The sequence below is a fragment of the Myotis davidii genome, unplaced genomic scaffold (assembly GCF_000327345.1).
Source record: "Myotis davidii unplaced genomic scaffold, ASM32734v1 scaffold401, whole genome shotgun sequence".
In the NCBI taxonomy this organism is placed as follows: Eukaryota; Metazoa; Chordata; class Mammalia; order Chiroptera; family Vespertilionidae; genus Myotis; species Myotis davidii.
Window position 1 is genome coordinate 1,270,579 of NW_006291020.1, and position 13,981 is coordinate 1,284,559.

Below are 13,981 nucleotides of genomic sequence, written 5' to 3' on the forward strand. Positions count from 1 at the left end.
TCAGTCCAGGCAGGAGATGCCCACTGACGAGCTGGAACGCTCATGGGGGAGTGGAGGCCAGCCCAACGCTGCAAGCCAGGATTCCGAGAGGAGAAGCCGCAGGGACGGCTTTCTGACTTGACAGGAAATATTTGATATTTGCTTGTGTTGTCTGATTGCGAGTCTGAAAAGTAACAATGACGCTGACACAGGCTGAGTGCCCCTAGGGCCTAGGGGTTTCACCTGGGGCTGCAGCCGTAGCTGCTACGGGGATGGCCTCATCCTCACCCAGCAGCCCTCAGGGCAAGTCTGTCACTGCCCTTCTGCTTCCCAGCCCAGTAAACGGAGACCCTGAAAGTTTCAGTCACTTGCCTAACGGAGAGGCACACTCAGCCAGGGGGGAGGCACACTCAGCCAGGGGGGAGGCACACTCAGCCAGGGGGGAGGCACACTCAGCCAGGGGGGAGGCACACTCAGCCAGGGGGGAGGCACACTCAGCCAGGGGGGAGGCACACTCAGCCAGGGGGGAGGCACACTCAGCCAGGGGGGAGGCACACTCAGCCAGGGGGGAGGCACACTCAGCCAGGGGGGAGGCACACTCAGCCAGGGGGGAGGCACACTCAGCCAGGGAGGCCTGAGCAGTGTGGTCACAGCGCCCGTCTCACTCTGCGCTACACGCTGTCCACTCCCATGCGCTGATCCTTCCACATTTACATCTTTTTCTGACATAAGAAGCAGAAGTTCCTTCGGAATAATGACCCATGTCTGTTTTGTTTGTTTTATATCCTCACCAGAGGATATTTTCCCATTGATTTTTAGGGCGGGTGGAAGAGAGAGGGAAAGACAGAGAGAAACATTGATGTGAGGGAAACACATCCACTGGTTGCCTCCTGCACAAGCCCCGACCAGGTCCTGGGCCAGGGCGGAGCCTGCAAGGAGGCACATGCCCTTGGCCACAATCGAACCCGGGACCCTTCAGTCCTCAGGCCGACACTCTACCCACTGAGCCAAACCGGCTAGGGCCCCATGTCTGTTTCACATTTCATTTCAAACCTGCTTCCAGCAGTCTCCCCTGCCCACCTTTGCCAGAATCCCTCAGTGGCCTTTTCCTCCTGCCTAATCATTGTCCTGCTGTATTTGCTCCCTCCCCCAGAAGCTGCTGGGATGGAAGGCAGGCACTGGGACCTCGAAATGAGTGGACAATGGACACTAAGCCTTTACAGTCAAGATAAAGCTTGCTTTCCAAATAAGTGACCTTACAGTGGGGCTCCTGTCATCATCAAAGGGGACCTGACCCGGATGAGGGTGCTCCCCCAGCCTGCTCCACGGGGATGCCCAGCAGTGAGTCACACCTGCCCGGCTCTAGAGGATCCCCCGTGGGAGTGCGACCCCTGCCCCTCGGCCACTGCTCTGCCCGCCTCCAGCTCTGCTCCTGGGTTATCAGCTCTCCTTTCATGGGAAGGGCTGTGGTGGATTTCTGGCAAGTGAGTAGGAAGTTGCTGTTCTAAACAGCTGACACTGAGGGCCAGCAGCAAGACTATAAGAACAGGAGGCGCCCGGGCTGGGCAGACGGCAGAACCAGCCGGGCGCAGAGGAGATGGTAAGTCCACATTTCTCTCCTCCGGGCAGGGGCCGACATGAAGGGGTTTGGGGCTGACTCGGACAGGTAACAGGCCAGGAAATGAGGCATAGCAAAGCAGGCGGCTCTCTGTGGACGAGCCCTCAGAGCTTGTGAGGGTTGCAAAGCCTGCGGTCGCCTGACCCACCCTCCCCGCACCGTCGGGAGCGGAGGTGATTTCCAGGGACTCTGGGCTGGGGCTGGGGTTTCACTGAAGCTGCACGGGTAGGTGTGGCGCTGTCTGCCCCGGGGCTCCTGGACTCTGGCGTCCAGGAGGGCTCACGGGGACTCCCCTGGACCCTTCTCCATCCCTGGGCCTTTCTGATCCCTGGGCCCGTCTCCAGGGATGCTCTCTTCTCTGGGTTGAACGCATGGCTGAGCAGGTGCCTGGGGCTTGCCTACAGCTGATGGGGTTCCCCTCCCCTGCCTCCTATTTCCTTCTCTGAGCCCCAGGCGTCTAAGGACTGATGGGGCGTGTCCACGTGGTCTCCGTTTCTGCCCTAAGTCTCAGTCCTGCCAGTGACTCAGTTTCCTCCTCTGTGAAATGATTAAATAGTATTCTGCTCTATAGTGTCGTTATGGGGATGAAATGAGATTACCCTGAAAGCAAGTAGCTCTGAGCCTGGCCCGTAGCTACTGGTAAGTAAAGGTTCCCCATCATGGTTCGGAGAAAGAGAAAGTGCCTGGGCTTAGTGAGGCTTGGGTCCAGGGAAGACCCGAGGAGAAAGGCCTAATTCCTTAACATGAGCCGAGATGAGACAAGGGCGGCTTTCACCCCAGCCCAGCAGGAGTACCTCCTGCAGTCCCAGGGCGACAGCCCAGGCGGCTGGGCAGGACCCATCTCTGTGTTTGAGTCTCTTCCTCTGGGACGCCTCGTACCTGATTCCCCCACTGCCCTGCTGCAACTGCAGTTAGTGCACTTTGCTAATTCGCGTGCCGAGGACTCTGTTGGGAGAGGGGTAGAGAGCGATGAAGAGAAGAGGAAGGGGTTTCAGCCTGGCCTGAGCTTGAACCCAATGACATAGCATGTGGGTCACTCTTGTCTTATCTCTGGCATATCCTAGGCTTCCTGAATTGGTCAACTTGAATGAATGAGCAGTCACCCTCTCTTCATTCTGTTCCCTTCCGGATCCTCCTCTGCTTCGGGGGGATGCTAGCCTACTGGGTCTTGGTGTTCTTTGAGATCCAGATGAAAGGAGTCCTCTTCCCAGATAAAACGCCAACATCCACATAAGCACCAAGCTCCGTGGAAAACCACGGGGGTGGGGGGGTCCCCAACCTCCACGTGGGGCCCAGGTTGAGAGCCCCACCCCGTCACCATCCAGGCTTTATGCTCCGAAACTCCTCGTGGCGTCCTCAGCTGAGACGGGCTCTGCAGTGCAGTGCAGGGCGCCACGCCCGGGAATTGTTTTAAATGTCACAAAGGCAGGACCTCTTCCTTTGCTCTTTAACACATTTGACTTTCAGGGATTCAGGAACCTGAAACCATGTGTGTAATTTGGCTCAAGCTCAGAGAGCGGCTTCAACCGGCCCCTAGGACCTGTGGAGAGGGGTTAAGGCTTAGCAGCGGGGCGTTCTCAGTCGGGTAGGACTCGGCGGTGGAGCTCCGGATGGAAACATACAGGAAAATGGTGCTAGTGTTAGTCAAGGTTCTAGACCAGGGGTGGGCAAACTTTCTGACTCGAGGGCCACAGTGGGTTCTTAAACTGGACCGGAGGGCCGGAACAAAAGCATGGATGGAGTGTTTGTGTGAACTAATATAAATTCAAAGTAAACATCATTACATAAAAGGGTACGGTCTTTTTTTTTTAGTTTTATTCATTTCAAACGGGCCGGATCCGGCCCGTGGGCCGTAGTTTGCCCACGGCTGTTCTAGGGGCTAAGGAGCAGAGCAGGCCTGGATTCTCTTCCATTTATTCATTCTTAAAATATATTAAATATAAAATATATTAAGTATATTAAATATATTATTTTTTTAGGGAGAAGGGAGAGGGAGAGAGAGATAGAAACATCTCTGAGAGAGAAACATAGATCAGTTGCCTCCTGCCCCCCTCCATGAGGATGGAGCCCGAAACTGGGGCATGTGTCCTGACAGGGAATCGAACTGGCGACCTCGGTGCATGAGACAATGCTCAGCCACTGAGCCACACCAGCCGGGCTGGATTCTCTTCCATTTATACCTCGACCCATCTTAGGTCTGTGGCATCTAGATCTTACTCTTCCTTCCATTACTTGTTTTTCAAAATGCAGCTAAATGGTTCATATTTTCCTGGGCTGGCCACTGGCTGTTAGAATGTCTAGCTTCAGAGCTCTGTGAGTGGGAGCTTACCAATCCCCCCGAGTTGGCGCTGAGAGAAGACCCCCGACCTCACCTTAGGGCAGGGGTGGGGAATGGCCAGTTCATGGACTCCCTTATAAAGTCCCTGAAATCATTGGGACTGTCCCTGCCAAGGCATTCGGGGTGAGTTAATTAAATGTTTGACCAAAACTAGCAGGCTAATGTTTAAGTTGATAGGTTTGTACAGCCCCTGAGAGATGTTATACATATCCACATGGCCCTTGGCAGAAAAAAGGTTCCCCACCTTTGGGGGGGAACCAGCCGGGCGCAGAGGAGATGGTAAGTCCATGTCTCTCTCCTCTGGGCAGGGGGCGACATGAAGGGGTTTAGGGCTGACTCGGACAGGTAACAGGTCAGGAAATGAGGAATAGCAAGGCACGCGGCTCTCTGTGGATGAGCCCTCAGAGCTTGTGAGGGCTGCAAAGCCTGCCGTTGCCTGACCCACCCTCCCTGGCCCAGAGAGCAGACTCAGGGTGGTTTCCTAGACGACACTCTCTCCTCTGTCTTCGAGATGTCTAACTTCTCTGGTCGAAAGGCAAAACAGAAATTTCATAACATCGAATACAAAACAATCCTTTATTCTTGTGGGGAGATAACTCAGCCATTATCCAACAGACTTTTTAAAAAGTTAGATATGTTACTTTCTTTTTAATGGTGCCATTTCCCCCGGAGTAATGGTGACCAGCTGCCTAATTTAAATATATGCTTTAATTCTTCGTGTCGATGTCCTTGGTTTCCTCTGGTTCCTATTTCTAATTTTCTGTTTGGCTTAGAGACCTCTTTTTTTCACGGTGTTTCATTTTGTATTTTTTATGTGGGGCTACTAACATCCGTACACCCAGAAACGTAGGGAAATATTGTTCCATCGGCTGTGAAGCCTGGACGCTGCCAACAAGTTGGGTAGCTCTGCCTCCTCAATGACCTTCACCTGTGCTCCCCGTGCGAGCTCCCGCTGGCCCAGCCCCTGCCAGGCCTCTGCACTCTCATGGGGACCGTCACAGCCGCCTGCTGCTCACTCACCCCACACCATGGGCAGATGCAGATGTTCAGGCTGCTTCTCTGTCCAGAACCCTGGCCATTGGAGTCCTTCTGCGACTGTCATTTCAGACGCACGAGACCTGGCCCCTTGCAATTTCAGGGGCAATCGGACCACATCGCTACCTCTCTGAAGCCCCACCCCCTCCACCTCCAGCTTCTCATGGCAGAACGAAGCCTCATCCCGCTGCTTTGCTTCCCAGGGTGAAACGTCACCAGCTTCATCTCTCCCCCTTCTCCCCTTGCCCGTCCCATGCCAGCCACCCCGATGACATCCTGTTCTCCGCACTCTCCACTCTTAGCGCCCACCAGAGCCTTCACCATCGCTTTCCTTCCGTCTTTAATGCGCTTCCTCCTGCTTCTGGCCGCTGGATTCTTCTGCTCACTGTGCTCTTGGCGGCACGTCCCCTGCCCTGGCCTCCGTGTCTAACGTAACCACCGGGCCGGGCCCTCTGTCACACGACCCCACCTGCACTCCCTCCCTGTCACTTATAACTGCCTTCTACGTCTCCTGTTTCCTCGTTTAGCTCTGTTGTATACTTATTGATGTTTGTTTCATTGTCTGTCTTCCTTAATGGGACATAGATTCCACAAGGACAGGAATTGCGTCTGTTTTTGCCATGTTAACACCAGTGCCTTGAACAAAGGCTGACACATCATGGCACATAATAAATCAACAGTCATTGGAGTGCGCAGTGGGAAAAGCCCAGGGGGAGGGTGCTCTGATCCTGGGGAGGACTGGCGTGGGGACGGGAGCTCCTTGGAGGAGGAGGTGTGTGGACTTGCAGAGCGAGGCACACACGGCAGGAGGGGGTGCTCTGGGCTCGAGGACACAGAGAACATATAGTACACCCAGGAAACTTCACGACGTTGTGCTGTGACTTCATCGTTGGGGGGTTCAATGGAGGGGTCTTATCAGGAGCTGAGACTCGACCAGCGATTTTCCACCCTTTTCACCTTCTGGCACACATAGACTAATTGCTAAAATTCTGAGGCACACCAAAATATATACATATTTTTGCCAATATGACAAAAAATAGGTATACTTTTAAAAATATATCTTATATATTTTTATTGATTTCAGGGACGAAGGGAGAGGGGGAGAGAAATAAAAACATCAATGATGAGAGAGAATCACTGATCCGCTGCCTCCTGCACACCCCGCATTGGTGATCGAGCCCGAAACCCCGGCATGTGCCTTTGACCAGAATCAAACCTAGGACCCTTCATTCTGCAGGCTGACGCTCTAACCACTGAGCTAAACCAGCTAGGGCAAAAATAGGTATACTTTTGAATCATGTACAGTGGACGGCTATTGTAGTGTTGGCTGTTGTCATTTTTTTAAATTTGATAACATAGGGCAAAAGAGGCAGTGCCCCTGACTAAGTAGCCAGGTATTGCCTGTTTTAAAAACCCTTGCAGCACACCAGTGGAGAAACGCTGGACTAGACAAATAGGGGAGGTCCCGTCTTAAAGGACCCGGGTGTATCATCTTGACAGTGGATGGACTGCCCAGGGAGCAGGGTCAGCTGGTGGGTTGTAGGTAGTGAAGCAATGCAACCCAATGCTTGCATTAGGAATATCATGCTGACTGCACCCTAGAGGAAGGTGGGAGACGGGCAATCTTGAGGAGAGGCGAGGGGTTAGCAGATGAGTGTGCTGGTCCTGGAGAGAAGGGGCAGTGTCTGAAGCAGTGCTGTAGGGTGAAGTGGAAATCTGGAGAATGGCCAGGTATCTCGTCACAAGGTGCAGTCAATAGGATCCATGTGAAGTGCTTGGATGAGGGGGAGATACCCCATCTTCCCTCCCTGGTCCCAAAGCCAATATTCAGGAACTCCAAGGTGGAAGTGTGCCAGGCTTCTTATACAACCATAACCCACTGCCTGGGAGACTTGCCCTGATTTGAGTTATGTCTGCCCCACTATCTAGTCAGACTGTGGTCAACAGTGCGTGTGACACAGACACAGACACACACACACACACACACACACACACACCATACACCCCACAACACCCATCACTGGAGTATGAGCTATGCAATTCCGAATTTCTACACAGGAGGGTTTTAGGTGGCAGTCTGGCTGGAAGAGCGATACAGCTTCAATGCTAAGCAAGTGCACACACGGTGTTTACACTGATAGGTGTGTTGGGGTGGGATGGAGGGGCACCCAGGCAGCAGCGAGGCTTGGCCCGTCGCATGCTCTGTCATCTACCACAGCGCAGCATGGATGTGGAGGCTGGAGGTGCATGAAGGTAAAAGAGTGAAGTGGTCAAGTTCTTGTTTCAAAGTCAGGCTCTGCTGCTGTCATTTCGAATCCATCGTTTTAGACTCTCCAACCTTCCGTGTTCTCATGTGCAACACGATGGTGTTGGGCAAGAAGAGCATTTCTACCACTGACTTACTTAAAAAGATTTTTTTAAAAATTTTATTAGATTTGATGAGATCCCAACAGAAGGAACTCATAAAAAACAATACAGGCTACAGATCCAAGGGGAGAGCGATATATCCGAGTAGAAATATATATGTACACATGCATGTCTATGGAGCACTGGATGATATTGTGATGCATGCTGAAATGGCCACGCAGGAAGGCCAAATGTGGGTCTACAGCCACAGCCCAGCCCAGCACCACGGTGCTCACAGTCCACGGTGTGGATCAGGCCCTTTTCGTGTGACTTCCCATTATCCTTGGGTGCGGCACACCAGTTCCTAAAGGGAGTTTATTGCAAAATAATAATGACAGTGTCTTTTTTACAATCACATTACAAAACGTATTATAGAAGAAAAATATAAATAGCATGAAATAGTTACTCAATACATATGCGTCGAATGAAGGGAGAAACGACACGGCATTGGTGCGGAGTCCAGCCAGGCGGGACTCAGATACAGGGCAGCGAGAAACAGGAAGTGGGGTGAGGGCTTGGCCACCCCCTAGTGGAAACGGGCAGGATGGCAACCCAGCATAACGGTTCTGGACGACGCCCTCTTTTCTCATTTCAGGCTCGCTGTCTGAGCGCCACCTGGAACTGGAGGTCTCGGGGTGTGGTCTTCATAGCTGCCCAGCTCCTTCGCCTCGGTGCCCTGCTCTCTGGTAACATTTCTGCTAACCCTGCATGTGGCCCCGAGTGGTTAGGGTAACTTCTCCAAGTGGGAGAAATGAGGGATGGAAGCCTGTTGTGGTGAGGATGGGGAGCTGTCCTAGCCCTGATTCCTGGAAGGAAAAAGGCACCCCACCACCATCCCACTGCTAGATAAGGCTTCAGGAAGAACTGGACCGATCTGTCTGGGACCAAGTTCCCCATCCAGCACAGGAGGCCCAGGTCCAAGTTACTCTGACAGACCACAATTTCTTTAAAAAATATTTCCTTCTACTAGTAGGTCAAAGAAAATGTTATAGGATACAATATTAATAGATTCGTCTTTATGCCAATGCAGTTGTAAAATATAGGTTTTTTTGTTTATTTTAAAATATCTATTTTTATTGATTTCAGAGAGGAAGGGAGAGGGAGAGAGAGGTAGCAACATCAATGATGAGAGAGAATCATTGATCAGCTGCCTCCTGAACCCCGCCCCCCCCCCACCACCACTAGGGACCGAGCCCGCAACCGGGCATGTGCCCTGACCCGGAATCAAACCGTGACCTCCTGGTTCATAGGACCATGCTCAACTTGAACCACACCAGCTGGGCTAAAATGTAGTTTTTAATAAACATTATGGAAGAAGGGCCCCCCAAGGGCAGAGTTCCCTGGAGCTGGCGGAAGTCATAACGCAGCCCTGGCAATCGCAGAACAAAGTCTTATGGCAGAACAATCAACAAAGGTGTCAGGGAGGGAGGGCCACCAAGAGCCTCACGCGGCAGCAGAGGAGGTTGAGTAGGAAGAAGGCTTTATAAACAGGAAAGGGAGCAGTTCCCAGGCCTGATTGCTGATGTCCGCCTCTCCGCACGGGAACGGCCCCTGCTCGCTGCGCTCGGCTGGCTGTGGTAACACTGCACCGTCATGCGTGCCCTTCACACGCTCGAAGGGCACATTCTTTATTTCATTTGACATCACCAACAATCCCTTCAAAGGCCCGTTTTAAATTTTCACAAGTGAGTAAGCAGAGACGGAGGAAGTAATTTATCAAAGAGAAACAGCCGCGAGCAGTGGGATGAGTGTACGACTGCCAGCCAGGTCTGACGTCTAAGCCGCCGCTGCCCCAGCTGGGGTTTCTCAGCCAGTACTTACCGAGCCTGGTAAGGCCCGAGCTCTATGCTTGCGGTAAAGGAGCCAGAGCTCCAAAGAGACCACCATCCGATTCACATTCCACAGGCGTGGACCGGGTCGGAGAAACAGACACTACAGCACACAGCAACAGGGCGGCGGAGGCGGAGGGGAGGCAGTGGGGGCCGGAGGGAAACACCAAGCCTACCTGGGCATCACAGAAAGCCCGAGGGGAGGAGTGTAGCAGGCGCAGGGGGGCGGCAGCCCGGGCAGCGGGAAGAGCAGGTGCCAAGGCCTGGAAGTGTGAGTTCTGTTTGGCTAAGAAATTAAATGTGGTGGGCGAGGAGTGGGGCCAGCAGGTAGGCTCCGGGGCCTGACGCATCTTAGCTTCCACGTGAGCAGCTGGGACCTGCAGATCCGAGGCCCCCACCCAGACCTTTCACGTGTCATTTAATGTAAATTTGGCAAATGACTTGCCAGGACCCTCCACTTACAGAAGGAGGCGATTAGATGACTTCTAAGGTCCCTTCCGATTCTGGTATCTTATGACCCCATGAGGGCATTTTTCTATTGTGGCTTCATGCTCACTTTTAAGTGAAAGATGGAAACCACTCTTTCGCTAAAACGACCAGATTAGACATAAAAAGTCATGTTTGGGGCACTGGTCCTCCGGTCAGAAACTTACCCAGCTCCACAGAGCTGTGCTCATGCTCACGCCCCTGTGGCTAGAAACGCCGACTAACCGGCCCTCCCCCTCCTTCCCGTAGAAATAATGAACCAGACAGAGGTGGCAGCGTGGACCTATCATATCAGCACTAAGGCCTACTCGTGGAATGCCTCCCGGGGATTCTGCCAGAAGTACTACACGGATCTCGTGGCCATCCAGAATAAAGATGAAATTGCTTACCTCAACGAGGTCATTCCTTACTACAGCCATTACTACTGGATTGGGATCCGGAAGATCAATAATAAATGGACATGGGTGGGAACCAATAAGACGCTCACCGAGGAGGCTGAGAACTGGGCCGACCACGAGCCCAACAACAAGAAGAACAACCAGGACTGCGTGGAGATTTACATCAAGAGCCCGTCGGCCCCCGGCAGGTGGAACGATGAGCCATGCTGGAGGAGGAAGCGGCCGCTGTGCTACACAGGTAGGTCTTCTCTACCCCCAACTTGTGTGTTTAATAAAAACGCCGTCCCTGGTTCGCGACTACAGCCACGGGTCGGTGCCATGGAGTCAGAGTCAGGGACATGAACCAGAGTAGACTGCCAATCAAGCAGCATCACTGAGCACCTGGGAGAACAGAAGACCCGGATGAGAGAGAACTGGACTTTTGAAACCAGAAGGGAGTTTGACTCTCATCCGGCCCAGCCTTCTCATTGTGTGGCTGATGGACCAGGCGCCCAGGAAGCTGTAGTCTCTACAATGCAGGCCCAGAGCTTTTGCACGCTGTGCCCTAGCACTGTGGTCGGCAAACTGGGGCTCGCGAGCCACACGCGGCTCTCTGGCCCCTTGAGTGTGGCTCTTCCTAAGCCTTAGGAGTCCCCTAATTAAGTTAATAACAATGTACCTACCTATATAGTTTAAGTTTAAAACATTTGGCTCTCAAAAGAAATTTCAATCGTTGTACTGTTGATATTTGCCTCTGTTGACTAATGAGTTTGCCGACCACGGGACTAGCGGAAGAGAGAGTGTGAGCTGAGAGGGAACTCGGCCCTGCCCCTAGAGACACCGCTGGACATCAGTATGTTCCAGGCAGACTTACTAGGTCATGAGGCCATTTCCTGTCGGTGGCACATAGTCCCCATGAGACTCTTCAACGCATCCTTCCATTCCTCTCGTTTGCTGATGAGGAAAGGCCTGGAGCCATGAAGGGACCTGCCCTGGGTTCTAAGCCCCCGATGCTGGAGCCGGCTTGACCGTGCTGACTTCAGAGCTGTCGTTTCAGCCGCATAGGCGCCCACACTCTGCTCTGCATTCTCACGAGACAATCTGAGAATGTGACCCAGGTGACAGGCACTTTATGGGTTCCCCTCGATGACAACATATCTTCAGGTCGGTGGGCTTTGGTGGGGTGGGGGTCAGGAAAGAGGTGACTGAAGGTGAGATCCTTTGAGCATGTTTGGTTCTCACTCTCCCAGTTTCAGACTAAGCAGACATGCACCAAAGCTTGATCTTCCCAGATCCAGGTGCCCAGTGCCAGGACTGGCGCCATCTTTCTGGGGTGGCTGCCCTCTGGAGGGGCCTCTCCTGCCGTGGCACCTGGGCACATGGGAGGGAGAGCCCAGGGAAGGGGCCCACCGCCCGGAGCAGGAGAGCCTTGGGCATTCTGAAGCTCCTCCCTTACTAAGCCATCTTACAGATGCCACATTGTGCTGTGTATTTCTCATTTCTTTAGATTATAAACACCTCCCCCTAGAAGCCCTCAACAATAGGAACAGCATACACAGTCTAGAGCGGTGGTCGGCAAACTGCGGCTCGCGAGCCACATGCGGCTTTTTGGCCCCTTGAGTGTGGCTCTTCCTAAGCCTTAGGAGTACCCCAATTAAGTTAATAACAATGTACCTACCTATATAGTTTAAGTTTAAAACATTTGGCTCTCAAAAGAAATTTCAGTCATTGTACTGTTGATATTTGGCTCTGTTGACTAAGGAGTTTGCCGAACACTGGTCTGGAGTATTCCCTCCACTTTCTCCCTCTCCTCATCCAAGCCTCCTAGCTGAGGGAAAACATATGCATAAATGCATTGTCATGTGGTCAGGTCCCATTTTATAAATAATTTATTTGTTATTAACTAAATTCACTAGCTAATGAGCTAGTCTTCATAGGCCAGGACGGACATTGCAGAATATTCCTCATGCACCTGCTCTTCAGCTGGCTCCCTGCTGTCAGGGAGCTTACCTGTCTCCAGAGGTCCCTGCGGCTGCCACTGGATGTTCTAATATGCCATGGCTCCCACTCCCCTCCCAACCTCCAGCACCCATGTCTGCTGGGCCGTCTTTTCCAGTAAAGGGTGCAGACAATTACAGGACTGGAAAGAGGTTGAACATCACTGGCATGAGTGTTGCCAGTCCTGTGTCCTGCAACACTGGCAGGCATCACTGACTGGCACCATTTCACCCACGTGCAGTTGGGTTTCGTCTCCACTACCACGAGTGGGCATTTTGCTGTCACAATGAAAAGGGCGCAGCGAGCCATCAGCTCCCTGTAGGCGATGGATGAGGAACAGACATGTAAACTGCAACAAGAAATTAAGTTTGAATAATTCCATAAATGTCAGGATTTGTCAGACCTCAGAACAGGCTTGCAAAAGAAGATTGAGTCATTGATTTGTCATTAATGTCTTTCCTGGAATTCCAAAGGAGTAGAGACGTTGCTAACTGGATGGAGACCCTGGAGTGGGGTAGATACAGAACAGTGGCTGTTTTCTCATCCCTAGAGCTCAGAGAGCCTGGGGAGCCACATTCAGAACAAAGCTGTGTGCTCTGTGAGCACCGGGCGGCAGGCATTGCTCCTGCGAGGCCCTGGTAGGCCCTGGTGAGCAGGAGAGAGGGTGAGGACCACACCTCCTCTACCAGCTACTGCTGCCTCCTGCACATTCTCTTCACTTTGAACCCTTCCCAGTGCCTCAGTGCAGCGTCACCGAACTCTGGTTGTCATGGGAACTCCTGCGGAACCTTGCATGGCTCCTAGACTTAGAGCATCTCAGAGTCGAGAGGAAACATAGAGATCACCTCGCATAGTGCTCGATGTGACCTATGGGTTTCCTGTTTATTTTTTAAATATATTTTATTGATTTTTTACAGAGAGGAAGGAAGAGGGATACAGAGTTAGAAACATCGATGAGAGAGAAACATTGATCAGCTGCCTCCTGCACACCCCCTACTGGGGATGTGCCCGCAACCAAGGTACACGCCCTTGACCAGAATCGAACCTGGGACTCTTGAGTCCACAGGCTGTCTATCCACTGAGCCAAACCGGTTAGGGCTGGGTTTCCTCTTGTGGTAGGAACCCAAAGTGGACCAACAGACCATGCCCGGCTCTGACCTCATCAACAAAAACAGGAATGAAAACATTCTCAGCACTCTGATGGCATCAGTTAGACCAGTAACCCTTGGCCTACCATGCAGGGCACACGCCCTCGCAGAGCCTCCTGCGGGAAAGCAACGCTGGCCCTTCTCCGTCCACCACCCAGGGCACAGACTCAGTGAGGAGGCCGGCGGGTCAGCCGGCTCTGCACCGCCCATTCCCGGCTAGTTAGATCTGCAAAACAGCTGCTCATAAAACTGTCTGCCCTTGACCGGGAGCAGGGCTGGAACGCCTCCCGTGGCTCCTCAGCTCCTTCACCATGTGGTACTGGGCATAGATTTGAAATGGGCAAAAGATGGAAGAGATGGGCAGGTTGGGTTCCATGCAGGAACTTGCCTGAGGTCACAGGAAGGTCACCGGTAGGCAGCAGAGCCAGGACTGAGGTCATACGTGTGACTCCATGTGGTTCCCAGCCCCGTGCCGTGCCATCTGTCAGAGGTTCCGGACGAGCACTCTGAGTGCCGCTGGCTGGAAAGCCACAAGCTGTTTGGTAGCACACGGAGAGCTTCTGCCGACCCTTCTCTCTGTGGCTCCCTTTGTCCCTCTGTGTCCACACGAAACGCAGCCTGTTCTGGAGCCATGTGGCACCCTCTCCGGGAAACGGGCTGCTCTCCCGGGGCCCGAGGCGCAGTGCCCTCTCGCCAAAGCAGTCTCCCCCGAGAGGCTGTGACCTGGAGCAAGGATCCCACTTTCTCCACACTCTGACCTCTCTTTC

At 52.9% G+C, this 13,981-nt stretch overlaps 1 protein-coding gene across 1 annotated transcript in view; it reads left to right on the top strand.

Moving 5' to 3' along the window:
* The first annotated feature begins 1,475 nt into the window (after positions 1–1,475).
* Positions 1,476–13,981, top strand: part of SELP (selectin P) — a 42,144-nt gene continuing 29,638 nt past the window's right edge. The window contains exons 1-3 of the mRNA XM_015564266.1: positions 1,476–1,579; positions 7,972–8,062; positions 9,941–10,327. Of these exons, the coding sequence (XP_015419752.1) occupies positions 1,577–1,579; positions 7,972–8,062; positions 9,941–10,327 (481 nt within the window). The 5' untranslated portion in view covers positions 1,476–1,576. The remainder of the gene's footprint in view (positions 1,580–7,971; positions 8,063–9,940; positions 10,328–13,981) is intronic.